The 15,205-nt window shown below is 40.4% G+C and overlaps 2 protein-coding genes across 2 annotated transcripts in view; both read right to left on the bottom strand.

Moving 5' to 3' along the window:
• LOC116056460 (nuclear factor 7, brain-like) overlaps window positions 1-15,205 on the bottom strand; it is a 313,536-nt gene that overhangs the window by 62,221 nt on the left and 236,110 nt on the right. The window lies entirely within an intron of this gene.
• On the bottom strand, window positions 1,283-13,931 carry LOC116056465. Its single transcript, XM_036002227.1, has 10 exons — window positions 13,838-13,931; window positions 11,888-12,259; window positions 11,265-11,639; window positions 9,147-9,518; window positions 8,700-8,969; window positions 7,844-8,215; window positions 7,395-7,664; window positions 6,522-6,618; window positions 5,088-5,121; window positions 1,283-1,459 (listed from the first exon to the last, which is right to left on the bottom strand). Exons 1-9 carry the CDS (start codon window positions 13,929-13,931, stop codon window positions 5,088-5,090), a joined length of 2,256 nt encoding a protein of 751 aa, XP_035858120.1. The 3' UTR covers window positions 1,283-1,459.

Raw genomic sequence — 15,205 nt, 5'->3', positions numbered from 1 at the left:
GAATAGCAGCTATCAATGCAGTATCTATATGTATATATGCTATCTATAGGTTCACACAGATAGTGAAATCAGATCTGGTGATGAATTCCAGGTTGTCAAAATGGCTTCCATCCCTCCTCTATTAACTGTTTTTGTTGAGAAAGTTCTTAAGAAAAGTCTTCGTCTGATTCATGACGTGTTCCTAATCAGCAGAACTGTTAACAGGTGAGTTCTGAGAACGAGGAATCCCAATGTCTTCGTAAATTGAAAGCTCATGGCCCGCTAGTGGTGGGCGGATTGATCCAAATATCGATAATATCGATACCAACGTTGGTATTTATATTAATCAATACCAGTGTAATGAGATGAATACTTTAGTTTCAGTTTCTCTCCAGTATGCACCGCTGTGGTTTCATCAAAGAGGCGACCTGGCTGTCTGTGTCTGTGTCACAGTGCAGAGCAGGAACTCTTTCCTCCTCCCCCCCCCCCCCTCTTGTGATTTCATCTTTGCAGCTCCATCAGATAATAATCAAAACTGCCAAATATGAGTACCAAAGCTTTCTTCATACTTTATAAAACACAAGTTTTTTCACTGTCTGGTGGGCAGCAGTCAACTGAAACAAACAACAAATTCCTGAAATAAAAGTTTATTAAAATTTTTATTAGATTACAAAGGGACTTTGGGGACAAAGGGTTTTTATATTATATTCAGAAGTTATGTGTAGAATATAAAATGTCATACAAAGGTATAAAAGGATGCGCAAGTAAAATGATGAATCTTTAAATCTTCTTGAAACGTTTTTTGATGTCTTCATCATTTCATCAGATAGAAATAATTTAAACTTCTTAAAGAATTGAAACTATTAACTGAAGCAAAAACAAGCACTTGTAGATGGTAAACAACAATAATCTTGTACATACAGACTCTATATATATATATTGTGATGTCACGAGAGGCTGTGTCCTGGAGGGACGTTACATTCCTTTGAAGTGGCTGCAATCACAAGCAGCTATGGCTCCATCTGCTGGTGCAGTCGGGAACTCCTCCACTCAAGACACTACATTCCCACACACAGCTGAGACTGATCAGATCCTGATGAGCTGAAGCGCTTTTTAAGGCCTAGAGACACACTCGTGTGGGTGTGTGAGTTTTGGATATATATATATCTATATATCTCTCTATCTATCTATCTCTCTATCTATCTCTCTATCTCTCTATCTATCTATCTATATATCTATATATATATATATCTATCTATATATATATCTATATATATATATATATATATTCTGTAAGTCATATGAACAACAGAGATCAAAAGCACCAGCGATGAATATTAGAGCAGATATGTTACAGATGATAATATCAGAGATAAATGTCCAGTGATGTAATATTAGATCAGATATGTTACAGATGATAATATCAGACAGCCTGACCTCGTTCCTCTGGACGTCTCAGCTACGCTACGACGTCTGGAGGCTGAAACACAAAGCAGAGTTCAAACAGCAGAAAAAGGTTGTAAGGAAAGGCAACTTTATTTCTACAGCACGTTTAAGCAACAAGGCAATTCAAAGTGCTTTACATAAATCATTAAAGAGCTCTTAAACATATAAAAACAAATACAATACGAGAATAAAAGTTACAGTGCAGTATAAGAAATGAACAGTTATTTAAAGAAAGGCAACATCAAAAAGAAAGGTCTTCATCTTTGATTTAAAAGAAGTGAGAGTTGCAGCAGACCTGCAGTTTTCTGGGAGTTTGTTCCAGATATGTGGAGCATAAAAACTAAATGCTGCTTCCCCCTGTTTAGTTCTGACTCTGGGGACAACAAGCAGACCTGTCCCAGACCACCTGAGAGGTCTGGGTGGTTCGTAATGTATTAGCAGATCAGAAATGTATTTTGGCCCTAAACCGTTTAGTGATTTATTAACCAGTATTTTGAAATCAATTCTTTGAGGCACTGGAAGCGGGAGAGTGCCTATGTTCCCACAATTCTAAGATTTTTCTTCTTAAAAATTTCCTTTTTCAAAAATTTGTATCAGATTGTATTCCCCTAACCCTAACAAATGTTATGGGAGGATTGGGCTTACATTGAAGGAAAATATAGGAACAAAACACCTAATTTTGAAAATGTCCTAGAAATGTAAGAACATAGGGCTGTGGGAACATAGGGCCTAATTTTAAGAAAAATCTTAGAAATGTGGGAACATAGGACTGTGGGAACATAGGGCTGACCCCCTGGAAGCCAGTGTAAAGACTTCAGAACTGGAGTGATGTGATCCACTTTCTTGGTCTTAGTGAGGACTCGAGCAGCAGCGTTCTGAATCAGCTGCAGCTGTCTGATTGATTTTTAGTGAGACCTGTAAAGACACCGTTACAGTAGTCAAGTTTACTGAAGATAAAAGCATGGACAAGTTTTTCCAAATCCTGCTGAGACATAAGTCCTTTAACCCTTGATATATTCTTAAGGTGGTAATAAGCTGACTTTGTGATTGGGTTAATGTGGTTGTTGAAATTCAGGTCTGACTCCATGACTACACCAAGATTTCTGGCTTTGTCCGTTGTTTTTAACATTGTCGATTGAAGCTGAGCGCTGACTTTAAATCGTTCCTCTTTGGCTCCAAAAACATCCACCTCTGTTTTTGTTTTTTTTTATTTAAGTTTTCTTCATTTAACAAAGCAGTGTCACGTTTTACGACTGGAGAGGAGGCTTTTCAAGTGCTCAAACCAATGTCATGATCGAAGACTGGAGAGGAGGCTTTTAAAATTCACACTTTGTGTCTTTATTGACACCAAAATATACCCACACCAAACTACCAAAAAAAACAATATTAAACTGAGGCACAATAACAGCAAACAAACCAGCAACCTCGCAAGCTGCCAAGATTCCTCAAGCCTTCTTCTCCTGAAGCACCTTTTAACTCAGCCCCCCCCCCCCTAATTAGAACCTACCACCTGCACAGGTGAGTATAGGGTGATCTATCCTGAGCAAGCAAGTTACACTTAAGTTTCTCAAAACATCATTACAATAGGATAGATCAGTTACTGCCGACAATACTATTTATACATATATGTGCACCCACTACAATAGGCACCCCAAATATTATAAAAATGTCAGTTACTGCAGAACTATCTTACCTACAGAAAGGACCTAATGAGGCAAACCTGCATCCACTCTCCCTGATTAAACTGGTGAGCAGCTGAGCTACCCCCTTATGAACCCATAAAACCTGCCGAACAGGCCTATGTCAAATAATAAAGTAACAAATACAACATTAGTGATATTAAGAATTAAGCAGACACCAAACAGTATTCATTTTGGGAACAGCCTAGTGAAAAGGGAGAAAGGCAGCCTTTTCACACAGCGTTCAAACAGCAGAAAAAGACAATTAGCCGATATATATATCTCTCGCTTCAAATGTACCAAGATAGATAGATAGATAGATAGATAGATAGATAGATATATATATCGCTTCAAATGTTCTTCTGACAGAAGCCAGGTTCCTGTTTCTGTGCATTTATTCTTAACAGCCGAAGGTTTTTAACAGGAAGTCATAAAGGCAGCGCTGGGGTGTGGGGGGGTGGGGGGGCAGGGTTTGAATTTTCCATTTGGTTCAGTTTGCTTTCACTTTGTCAAATGCACCAAACACTGTAAACACATGTCACACGTCCGAGACGGTTGCTTGTTTATTGGACAGAATATCTGAAACTCGCCGAAATAATGGAGTAACAACCAAATTCATAACGTCCTGGGTTTTCTAGTTCTGCTTTAATGTTTCTAATATTTTAGAAAAAAGTGAACAATGAGCAGCTGTAAGACAGCGAGTGAAGGAGAGAGAAAGTTGATGTCACACAGACAACCAGCAATGCTGGTCAGAACAGCTTATGGATCTGAACGTTTTTTTAAATCATATACGAGTCTGTAAATTGTGTGTGAGGTTGAAGATGCAGGCTAGTAAATGCTCTGTTTCTGGTTCACTTCCTGTATTTGGTTGATTGATTGATTGATCACGTTCTGACCTGAAGTGAACTGAACTCTAGTTTTGGGTCATTGTCTTGTTAAAGACCCATTTCAAAGGCATTTCCTCTTCAGCATAAGGCAACATGACCTCTTCAAGTATTTTGATGTATTAAAACTGATCCATGATCCCTGGTATGTGATAAATAGGCCCAACACCACAGTATGAGAAACATCCACATAACATGATTTTTGCACCACCATGCTTTACTGTCTTCACAGTGTACTGTGGCTTGAATTCAGTGCATGGGGGTCGTCAGACAAACTGTCTGCGGCCCCTAGACCCAAAAAGAACAATTTTGCTCTCATCAGTCCCCAGAATGTTGCGCCATTTCTCCTTTGGCCAGTCAATGTGTCCTTTGGCAAATGTCAACCTATTCAGTACATGTCTTTTTTTCAGCAGTGGGACTTTGCGGGGGCTTCTAGCTGATAGCTTAGCTTCACATAGCCTTCTTCTGATCCTAACAGTACTCACAGGTAACTTTAAGTCTTCTTTGATTTTCCTGGGGCTGATCATTGGTTGAGCCTTTGCCATTTTGGCTATTCTTCGATCCATTCGAATGGTAGTTGACCGTTTTTTCCCATGTCGTTCAGGCTTTGGATGCCATTTCAAGGCATTTAAAATCATTTTGGCTGAGCAGCCTATCATTTTCTACACTTCTTTATATGTTTTCCCCTCTCCAATCAATTTTTAATCAAAGTCTGTTGTTCCTCAGAGCAATGTCTGGAACAACCCATTTTGCTGAGTATTTCAGTGTGAAATGCACTATAACCAGCATGCACAACATTTGCTTCCTTCCTTAAATATGGGCCATAACTGACACCTGTTTCGTCACAGGATCAATCACCTCACTAACTGAACTATTATTTTGAACATGCCCCTTTCAATTACAGATTCAATTACACAGAATGAGCAGCATGCATGTCATGACTGTTGGGTCTGTTGGTTTTCTATGACTCTACAACACTTACTAGGAAATGATTTGCCAAAATTTGATTTATGAGGTTAGTGATGTTGGACTGCTATTATTTTGAACACAACTGTATATATGAAATAAAAATGACAGTAAAAGATGTTTAGTGACTCACCTACTCTGTCATCTTTTTTTTGCAAACACACATCCTGTGAAGTGTATAAATAGTTAGAATAGAATCTAACATATTACTGTTTTTAAAAATTTAATTGACACAAACTCAAGTTAAAAAGTGCTTCACAAATAACTTAAATTGCTCATATTATGCTCAGTTTCAGGTTCATAATTGTATTTAGAGGTTATATCAGAAAAGGATTAATTTTTTTTAAAAAACACCATATTTTTGTTGTACAGGACATTGCTGCTGTTTTTTTGTGTGTACCTAGGTAATGACTACTAACCAGTCAGAAGCAGAGTATGAGGGCGTGCCCTGACAGTACCTAGGTAAGGACTACTAGCCAGTCAGAAGCAGAGTATGAGGGTGTGCCCTGACAGTACCTAGGTAAGGACTACTAGCCAGTCAGAAGCAGAGTATGAGGGCGTGCCCTGACAGTACCTAGGTAAGGACTACTAGCCAGTCAGAAGCAGAGTATGAGGGCGTGCCCTGACAGTACCTAGGTAAGGACTACTAGCCAGTCAGAAGCAGAGTATGAGGGCGTGCCCTGACAGTACCTAGGTAAGGACTACTAGCCAGTCAGAAGCAGAGTATGAGGGCGTGCCCTGACAGTACCTAGGTAAGAACTACTAGCCAGTCAGAAGCAGAGTATGAGGGCGTGCCCTGACAGTACCTAGGTAAGGACTACTAGCCAGTCAGAAGCAGAGTATGAGGGTGTGCCCTGACAGTACCTAGGTAAGGACTACTAGCCAGTCAGAAGCAGAGTATGAGGGCGTGCCCTGACAGTACCTAGGTAAGGACTACTAGCCAGTCAGAAGCAGAGTATGAGGGCGTGCCCTGACAGTACCTAGGTAAGGACTACTAGCCAGTCAGAAGCAGAGTATGAGGGCGTGCCCTGACAGTACCTAGGTAAGGACTACTAGCCAGTCAGAAGCAGAGTATGAGGGCGTGCCCTGACAGTACCTAGGTAAGAACTACTAGCCAGTCAGAAGCAGAGTATGAGGGCGTGCCATGCTAGCAGCTAGGTGAACATTATAACGTGTGTTCCAAAGTGACCACGTTTGTCTCTGAAGTAAAGGCTGGACTACAATAGAGCTGTTTGGAGCAGTTTGTGAACAGTGTTTTCTGTTGGAGATGGTAAGACCCTTTGGGGGGGACTTTGGGCTTTTTCACTTTGTAAACCTATAACATGCACAAAAAAGATATATAACACAATAGAGAAAAGGGAAAAAGCATAATATGAGCACTTTAAGATGACATAAAATACATTTCACGATAGCAAATCAAACGCAGTAAAGCCACATAATAAATCAATTTAAGAAAATGCAAAATGAACGACTCTGCGACCTCTCATGTTTCAGAGTAATGTAGAAATATTTTTGTTTTGAAGAATAAATACAGGAACATGACTCAGCAGAGTGATTTGAAAGTTACCTTTTGATGATGATGGACGTTACTATGACGAAGAGAACAGTGAGCAGAGTGAAGAGAAGCAGACGAACAGCCAGCAATGTGTCAAAGGCTTTTGTTCCTGTGAAACAGATCAGAGAGCTGTTGGACTGTAGACTAGTAATGCACCAAATGTTCCTGAGAAACAGATCAGAGAGCTGTTGAACTGTAGACTAGTAATGCACCGAATGTTCCTGAGAAACAGATCAGAGAGCTGTTGAACTGTAGACTAGTAATGCACCGAATGTTCGGCTACTGAAATTTTCAGCCAGAATAGCAAAAAAAAAAAAAATTTTCAACCATTGTAGACTGAGAGGTGCAGACGCTTTATAAATGTTCCAAACATGTCGGCAGTGTGGATGTTATTGAGGGCTAGACTTGGACTGTATAGACCTTTTTCACGGCAGACATGTTGACATGTCATAGTAGGAAAAACACAGGTGTATTCAAAACCATTAATGATGGCAGCATTCCACTTAGGAGAGGCCATGGTATTGTTCATGCTGACTCACTGACATAGCTTACTGGGACACTTGATGGAATTGAGATATCGTTAAGGTTATCAATTTCAGCTGTGCTTTTCCTACTATGACAAGTCAAAATGTCTGCTGTGAAAGAGGTCCATAAACTTTACTGTTTGGCTGATTTCGGTTTTCAACTTCGCCCCCGGTGTGTTTGTCAAAACACGGACTGAGATGACTTCTCTCTTTTGATACTTGAATGAATTCATTATATGACTTACAGGCCTCAATGACACGGTTAATCATTGACATCCTCAGTAATAGATTTCTCCTACTTTACAACTCTATTTAAGTTAAAATAATTATTTCCTACAAACAGAAAACTGATCAAACAAACCTTCCTCATCTTCCACGTGCAGGCTGTACGGCACGGAGAGGGTGCGGTTGTTCCTCTTCAAACCACAGGTGTAGTTCCCAGAATCCTTTGCAGTCAGATAACCCAGATGGAGGGCGGGGCCAGACTCGGAGAGGGCGGAGCCATCTCTGAACCAGGTGACCTCCAGTTGGTGGATAGTGCAGATTACAGCAGAACAGTTCAGTGTGACTGCTTCTCCTCTTTTAAACTCTCCGTCATCTCTGGAGCTTCTTATCTTCATCTGAGCACCATCTGAAGTAAATATGAAAAATAAAATAAATGTGCATTATAAACGTCCTTTATTACATTCAGTACATAGTTTTTGAGCAAATTTAGCCCGAAGTGCATTAAATTGTTTTACTATGAACAACAACTACTGCAAATTCTCACTTAATATAATCTTAAACAAATGTCATTTTAAATGCTCTTACCTACGACTGTGACTCTCACTCCTGCTAGGGCAGTAAAAGATGCTCTGGGATCATTAGCTTCCACTCTGAAGCGAAAAGTTGCGTCGTCTTCCTTCTGTAAATCTGAGATCTGTAAAGTGCAGTCTCCCTTCTTGTCTCCCAGGTAACTGTAACGAGGGTCGATGTTCTGTGATTCGCTGTCGTACACAGACGGCGTGGTAAGCTGACAGAATTCATGGATGTTGCACCAAACGACTCTGACGACCTCGATCAAAACTTCTCTTCCATTGTCAACGACAGACTTTGGTGGTTTGAAGGAGCAGGGGAGGGTGACTGTTGATCCTATCACACCACAAACAGGATCTGGATAGTTCACACTTTGACCCAGAGCACCTGGAACAACAACACAGTGTGATAAGGAATAAAGGAACTTGATTTGCCTGTCTCTTAGTCTGGCTCCTCCCTCCTACGTACTTCTGCTCAATTTTCATTTTCCTTCAGTACTACGTCTGGGTTTGCGGTATATTCCCCGGGTTTTCTCCGGCCAAATCTCTAAGCCGACATCACAACCAAACGTTAGCGAATGGTTATGGCAGATCCAGAGTGGCTCTGGGCAGATCCAATAGTTTTATACTTCAACAGAGTACCCGCCTTCAAGGAAGTTAACACTTGTCAATGGAGAGAGGCCAGACTCTCTGGACCAATGAAATTGACCAGAGTCTGGTAGGACCAGGCTAATGGACCAGAGTCTGGTAGGACCAGGCTATCAAGGACACGGTTAATCATTGACATCCTCAGTAATAGATTTCTCCTACTTCACAACTCTATTTAAGTTAAAATAATTATTTCCTACAAACAGAAAACTGATCAAACAAACCTTCCTCATCTTCCACGTGAAGGCTGTACGGCACGGAGAGGGTGCGGTTGTTCCTCTTCAAACCACAGGTGTAGTTCCCAGAATCCTTTGCAGTCAGATAACCCAGATGGAGGGCGGGGCCAGACTCGGAGAGGGTGGAGCCATCTCTGAACCAGGTGACCTCCAGTTGGTGGATAGTGCAGATTGCAGCAGAACAGTTCAGTGTGACTGCTTCTCCTTTTATAAACTCTCCGTCATCTCTGGAGCTACTTATCTTCATCTGAGCACCATCTGAAGTAAATATGAAAAATAAAATAAATGTGCATCATAAACATCCTTTATTACATTCAGTACATAGTTTTGAGCAAATTTAGTCTGAAGTGCATTAAAATGTTTTACTATAAACAACAACTACTGCAAATTCTCACTTAATATAATCTTAAAAAATGTCATTTTAAAAGCTCTTACCACCGACTGTGACTCTCACTCCTGGTTGGCCAGTAAAAGTTGATCTGGGATCATTAGTTTCCACTCTGAAGCGAAAAGTTGCGTCGTCTTCCTTCTGTAAATCTGAGATCTGTAAAGTGCAGTCTCCCTTCTTGTCTCCCAGGTATCTGTAACGAGGGTCGTTGTTCTGTGATTCGCTGTCGTACACAAACGGCGTGCCTGTCCAACACATGTGAGGGCTCTGGCACCAGGCGACTCTGACGACCTCGATCAAAACTTCTCTTCCATTGTCATTGACAGACTTCAGTGTGTTGAAGGAGCAGGGGAGGGTGACGGTCGATCCTTTCACACCACAGACAGGATCTGGATAGTTCACATTTCGACCCAGAGCACCTGGAACAACAACACAGTGAGATTAGGAATAATAACTTGATTTAGAGTGAATGCTTTGATGTGAAAACTAATCAAATAGGGCTGGGTATCGCGGATGATTTCCGATTTGATAACATTTTCGAGTCAATATCATTCAGGTTAGGAAAATTTCAGATATAATACCAGTTTAGCTTGGATGGTAAAGAGATTCTCAGAGAACATATTTACCAAGTTAATGTTTACATTAAAGTGATCATATTATGCTCATTCAGGTTCATAATTGTATTTAGAGGTTATATCAGATTAGGTTTACACGGTTTAATTTTAAAAAAAAGATTTAGCTACAGAGTGAGGCATCACACGTCTGTTCAATCTTTGTTGGGAGTCACACATGCAGTAGGTAGGTAAGGACTACTAGCCAGTCAGAAGCAGAGTATGAGGGCGTGTCCTGACAGTACCTAGGTAAGGACTACTAGCCAGTCAGAAGCAGAGTATGAGGGCGTGTCCTGACACTAGCTAGGTAAGGACTACTAGCCAGTCAGAAGCAGAGTATGAGGGCGTGTCCTGACACTAGCTAGGTAAGGACTACTAGCCAGTCAGAAGCAGAGTATGAGGGCGTGCCACGCTAGCAATAACGTGTGTTCCAAAGTGACCATGTTTGTCTCTGAAGTAAAGGCTGGACTACAATAGAGCTGTTTGGAGCAGTTTGTGAACAGTGTTTTCTGTTGGAGATGGTAAGTCCCTTTGGGGTGGACTTTGGGCTTTGTCACTTTTTAAACCTATAACATGCACAAAAAAGATATATGACACAATAAAGGAAAGGGAAAAAGCCAAAAAGCATAATATGAGCAATTTAAATGTCCAACATGTAATACTGACAGCTAGCATTTAAAATAGTTATTGTAGTTCAAATTGAAATACTGAAAAGACTCGTCTCCCCCGGCCCCTCCTCCCAGCGTTGAAGTTCACGGGAGTTACCAGGTTGAGAACACTGAACCCAACGTCACACAATGTCAATGTTAGCTTGATGCTAGTCTCGTATTGCCAGACATTACTCCCCAGCACAGAGGAGTTATAAATAATATAATAAATAATTTCATAACGATATGTTGTAGGGCTGTAACGATATGCGATATGAAACCGAAATCGGAAGGCGGAGTGAGAAGGCAGAATCGCGACACACCCGTCCAACTCCCAGAGTTATCCTTCCCGTCCAGATCCAATGCTACAACATCTTTAAATTACTATTAGTATTACTAAAAATAATTGAGCGTGTTGAACGATGTTGTAATCTTATGTTACCCACCGAGAATTAGCTTACGTTATAGACCAAACATTAGCATTAGCTACTTGTCAACCAGCACCTTTATAGTAGGCACCAAAGCACTTTTCCTCTTGGGTCACACTCGAGTTCCCATCTTTGCGTTATACCACATTTAACCTGACATATCAACAGCAGCCTTTCTGTTTATATCTCTATAGCCCTCAGATGAGAGGTCATAGAGAATTGGACATTCGGACACTGACAGAATGAGTCGTTTGCCATTTTTTTTCTACTTGCTTCTGACGCTTTCAACGGTGTAGTACGACGTCCACTTGAGGCGCATTGCGTATTACGGATCTGATTTCAAGTGCAAAAAAACGCATGAAAAAAACTTGCATTGAACAGGTCCTTCTTCAAAACAATTCTACTGGTTTTCTGCTACAAGGGGCAATCATTGTGTTTTCATTTTTGTTTTTGATAGCATTTTCATAGGATGCTCTTACCTAAGAGTCTGACTCTCACTCCTGATATGTCAGTGAAAGATGCTCTGCGGTCATTAGCTTCCACTCTGAAGCGAAAAGTTGCGTCGTCTTCCTGCTGTAAATCTGAGATCTGTAAAGTGCAGTCTCCCTTCTTGTCTCCCAGGTATCTGTAACGAGGGTTGTTGTTGTTTGATTCGCTGTCGTACACAGACGGATTGCCTGTCCTACACATGTGAGGGCTCTGGCACCAGGCGACTCTGACGACCTCGATCAAAACTTCTCTTCCATAGTAATCAACAGACTTCAGTGGTGTGAAGGAGCAGGGGAGGGTGACTGTCGATCCTTTCACAGCCCAAACAGGGCTATCTGGATAGTTCACACATTGACCCAGAGCAGCTGGAACAACAACACAGGGAGTTTAGGAATAAAGGAACTTGATTTAGAGTGAATGCTTTGATGTGAAAACTAATAAATAGGGCTGGGTATTGCCAAAGGTTTTACAAAATTCAATTCAGAATTCACAAGGCCCAGATTCGATAACATTTTTAATTCCATATCAATCAGAACTGTAGAATTAACAGGGTTAAGTTATTGATATTATTGCCACTTTTGTTTTCGATAGCATCACCACAGGATGCTCTTACCAGCGACTGTGACTCTCACTCCTCCTGGGTCAGTAAAAGATGCTCTGGGATCATTCATTTCCACTCTGAAGAGAAAAGTTGCGTCGTCTTCATTTTGTAAATCTGTGATCTGTAAAGTGCAGTCTCCCTTCTTGTCTCCCAGGTATCTGTAACGAGGGTCATTGTTCTGTGATTTGCTGTCGTACACAGACGGAGTCTCTCCCTGACAGGTTTCATGGTTCTTGCACCAGATGACTCTGACGACCTCGATCAAAACTTCTCTTCCATTGTCATTGACAGACTTCAGTGGTATGAAGGAGCAGGGGAGGGTGACTGTCGATCCTTTCACACCACAAACACGATCTGGATATTTCACTCTTTGACCAAGAGCAGCTGGAACAACAACACAGTGAGATTAGGATTAAAGGAATTTGATTTAGAGTGAATGTTTTGATGTGAAAACTAATCAAATTAGGGCTGGGTATTGCGGATGATTTCCCGAATTTGATTCCGAATTCACAAGTTCCCGATTCAATAACACTTTCGATTCAATATCAATCAGATTAGGGAAATTTCAGATACAATACCAGATTAGCTTAGATGTTAAAGAGATTCTCAGAGAAGTTATTTACCAGGTTAATGTTTACATTAAGAACTGACCTCCAAAAAGTTAGTTTAACGAACTTTTTACTGAACAGCACTAACATGACAGTCATTGACAAACTACAGCAGTCGTCGACACAATACAGTGAAACTGTTGACTACAGCCAGAGAGGAGAGAAATCATAAACAACTATACAACTACACATGGTAAACTATGAAAAAATCCATCCCTCTGAAAAATTAACATTTGAATTGTTAAGTTTAAACACCAAAAGAACTAGTTACATTTTTGGCAGATATTCAAAGATAGATTTTAGGATTTCATTAATCAATAACAGATCACTCAAACAAAGATCAATTTTAATTGAAGATTGATTATTTTAACCCAGCCGTACTAAAGAAAATGGGCCTCAGCTACTAAAACAGAACACAAAACGAGAAAATAATAAAACAGATTCAGATCTGCAACTTCAGAAGCATAAACGTTTGATGTGAAAAACTGACAAAAACATCATTAAAGATACTAATGTAATGTAAATAAAGTCCATGTCTTACCAGTGAGCAGTAACGTGAAGCAACAGTAAATCTTTCTGTCCCACACTGCCATCCTTTCTTTTTTAATGAGTTGATTTAATGTTTTACTTGTTTGAATGTTGAACCTGCAGCAGCGATGAGAAAGACACTGACTGACTGTAGAATCGTCAGAGGCGTCTGTGTCCCTGTGCAGTCAGATGTGCGAAAAAATTACTGACTAATAATAGGTCACACTTCTTTTGCAGTGCTAAAACGTGTAAAAACGCCCTTACACTCAAACCAACACGTTACTTCTTCTTTTTGTCAGCTAAATTCAAATGTTAATTTTTCAGAGGGATGGATTTTTTCATAGTTTACCATGGTGTAGTTGTATAGTTGTTTTATAATCTCTCTCCTCTCTGGCTGTAGTCAACAGTTTCACTGTATTGTGTCGATGACTGCTGTAGTTTGTCAATGACTGTCATGTTAGTGCTGTTCAGTAAAAGGTACTTTAAACAAACTTTTTGGAGGTCAGTTGTAAACATTAACCTGGTAAATAACTTCTCTGAGAATCTCTTTTACATCTACGCTAAACTGGTATTGTATCTGAAATTTCCCTAACCTGATTGATATTGAATCGAAAGTGTTATCGAATCGGGAACTTGTGAATTTGGAATCAAATTCGAGAAATTATACTCAATACCCAGCCCTATTTTGATTAGTTTTCACAACAAAGTATTCCCTCTAAATCAAGTTCCTTTAATCCTAATCTCACTGTGTTGTTGTTCCAGCTGCTCTGGGTCAAAGAGTGAAATATCCAGATCCTGTTTGTGGTGTGATAGGATCAACAGTCACTCTCCCCTGCTCCTTCATACCACTGAAGTCTGTCAATGACAATGGAAGAGAAGTTTTGATCGAGGTCGTCAGAGTCGTCTAGTGCCAGAACCATGAAACCTGTCAGGGAGAGACTCCGTCTGTGTACGACAGCAAATCACAGAACAACGACCCTCGTTACAGATACCTGGGAGACAAGAAGGGAGACTGCACTTTACAGATCACAGATTTACAAAATGAAGACGACGCAACTTATCGCTTCAGAGTGGAAACTAACGACAGCAGAGCATCTTTCACTGACCAATCAGGAGTGAGAGTCAAAGTCATAGGTAAGAGTATCCTATGAAAATGCTATCAAAAACAAAAATTGAAACACAATGATTGCCTCTTGTAGCAGAAAACCAGTAGAATTGTTTTGAAGGACATGTTCAATGCAAGTTTTTTATCCAGTTAGTGTTTTTTTGGCTTAACTCTGGAGCTTTTTACATAATGTCGCCCGTTCTACCGAGAAGCATTTAAGGACGTCGGAATTTTGATAATCCGACAAGCAATTTGGTTTTTACAGCTTCTTTCTAGGGAAAGTGTTTTTTCTTTGGCGATCTTTTAAACAAAATGTGCATTTTCAAACCTGCCAGCGGGTTTTGGGGTTAGTAGACGTTTTGGGGGTCATTTCTTAAAGGTGCAATATGTAATATATTTACTGTATTTAATAAAAAAATTGCACAATGTGTCATCAGATATTATAAAACATGCTAACTTCAAATACTATGTTTTCTGACAACAATGCTAAGGCCAGGATTTTCTCCTTTGAAATTGTATAACCGTGAACATAGCAGCATCTAGCAACTCCTCTGTGCTGGGGAGTAATGTCTCGCAATACGAGACTAGCATCAAGCTAACATTGACATTGTGTGACGTTGGGTTCAGTGTTCTCAACCTGGTAACTCCCGTGAACTTCAACGCTGGGAGGAGGGGCCGGGGGAGACGAGTCTTTTCAGTATTTCAATTTGAACTGCAGTAACTATTTTAAATGCTAGCTGTCAGTATTACATATTGGACATTTAAATAGCTCATATTATGCTCTTTGGCTTTTTCCCTTTCCTTTATGGTGTGATATATCTTTTTTTGTGGATGTTATAGGTTTACAAAGTGAAAAAATCCTCCCCAAAGGGACTTACCATCTCCAACAGAAAACACTGTTCACAAACTGCTCCAAACAGCTCTATTGTAGTCCAGCCTTTACTTCAGAGACAAACATGGTCACTTTGGAACACACGTTATAATGCTCGCCTAGCTGCTAGCATGGCACGCCCTCATACTCTGCTTCTGACTGGCTAGTAGTCCTTACCTAGGTACTGTCAGGGCACGCCCTCATACTCTGCTTCTGAC

The sequence above is a fragment of the Sander lucioperca genome, chromosome 6 (assembly GCF_008315115.2).
Source record: "Sander lucioperca isolate FBNREF2018 chromosome 6, SLUC_FBN_1.2, whole genome shotgun sequence".
Lineage (NCBI taxonomy): Eukaryota > Metazoa > Chordata > Actinopteri > Perciformes > Percidae > Sander > Sander lucioperca.
The sequence above is the reverse complement of the archived record's forward strand: the minus strand, read 5'-3'. Positions and strand labels throughout refer to the sequence as shown.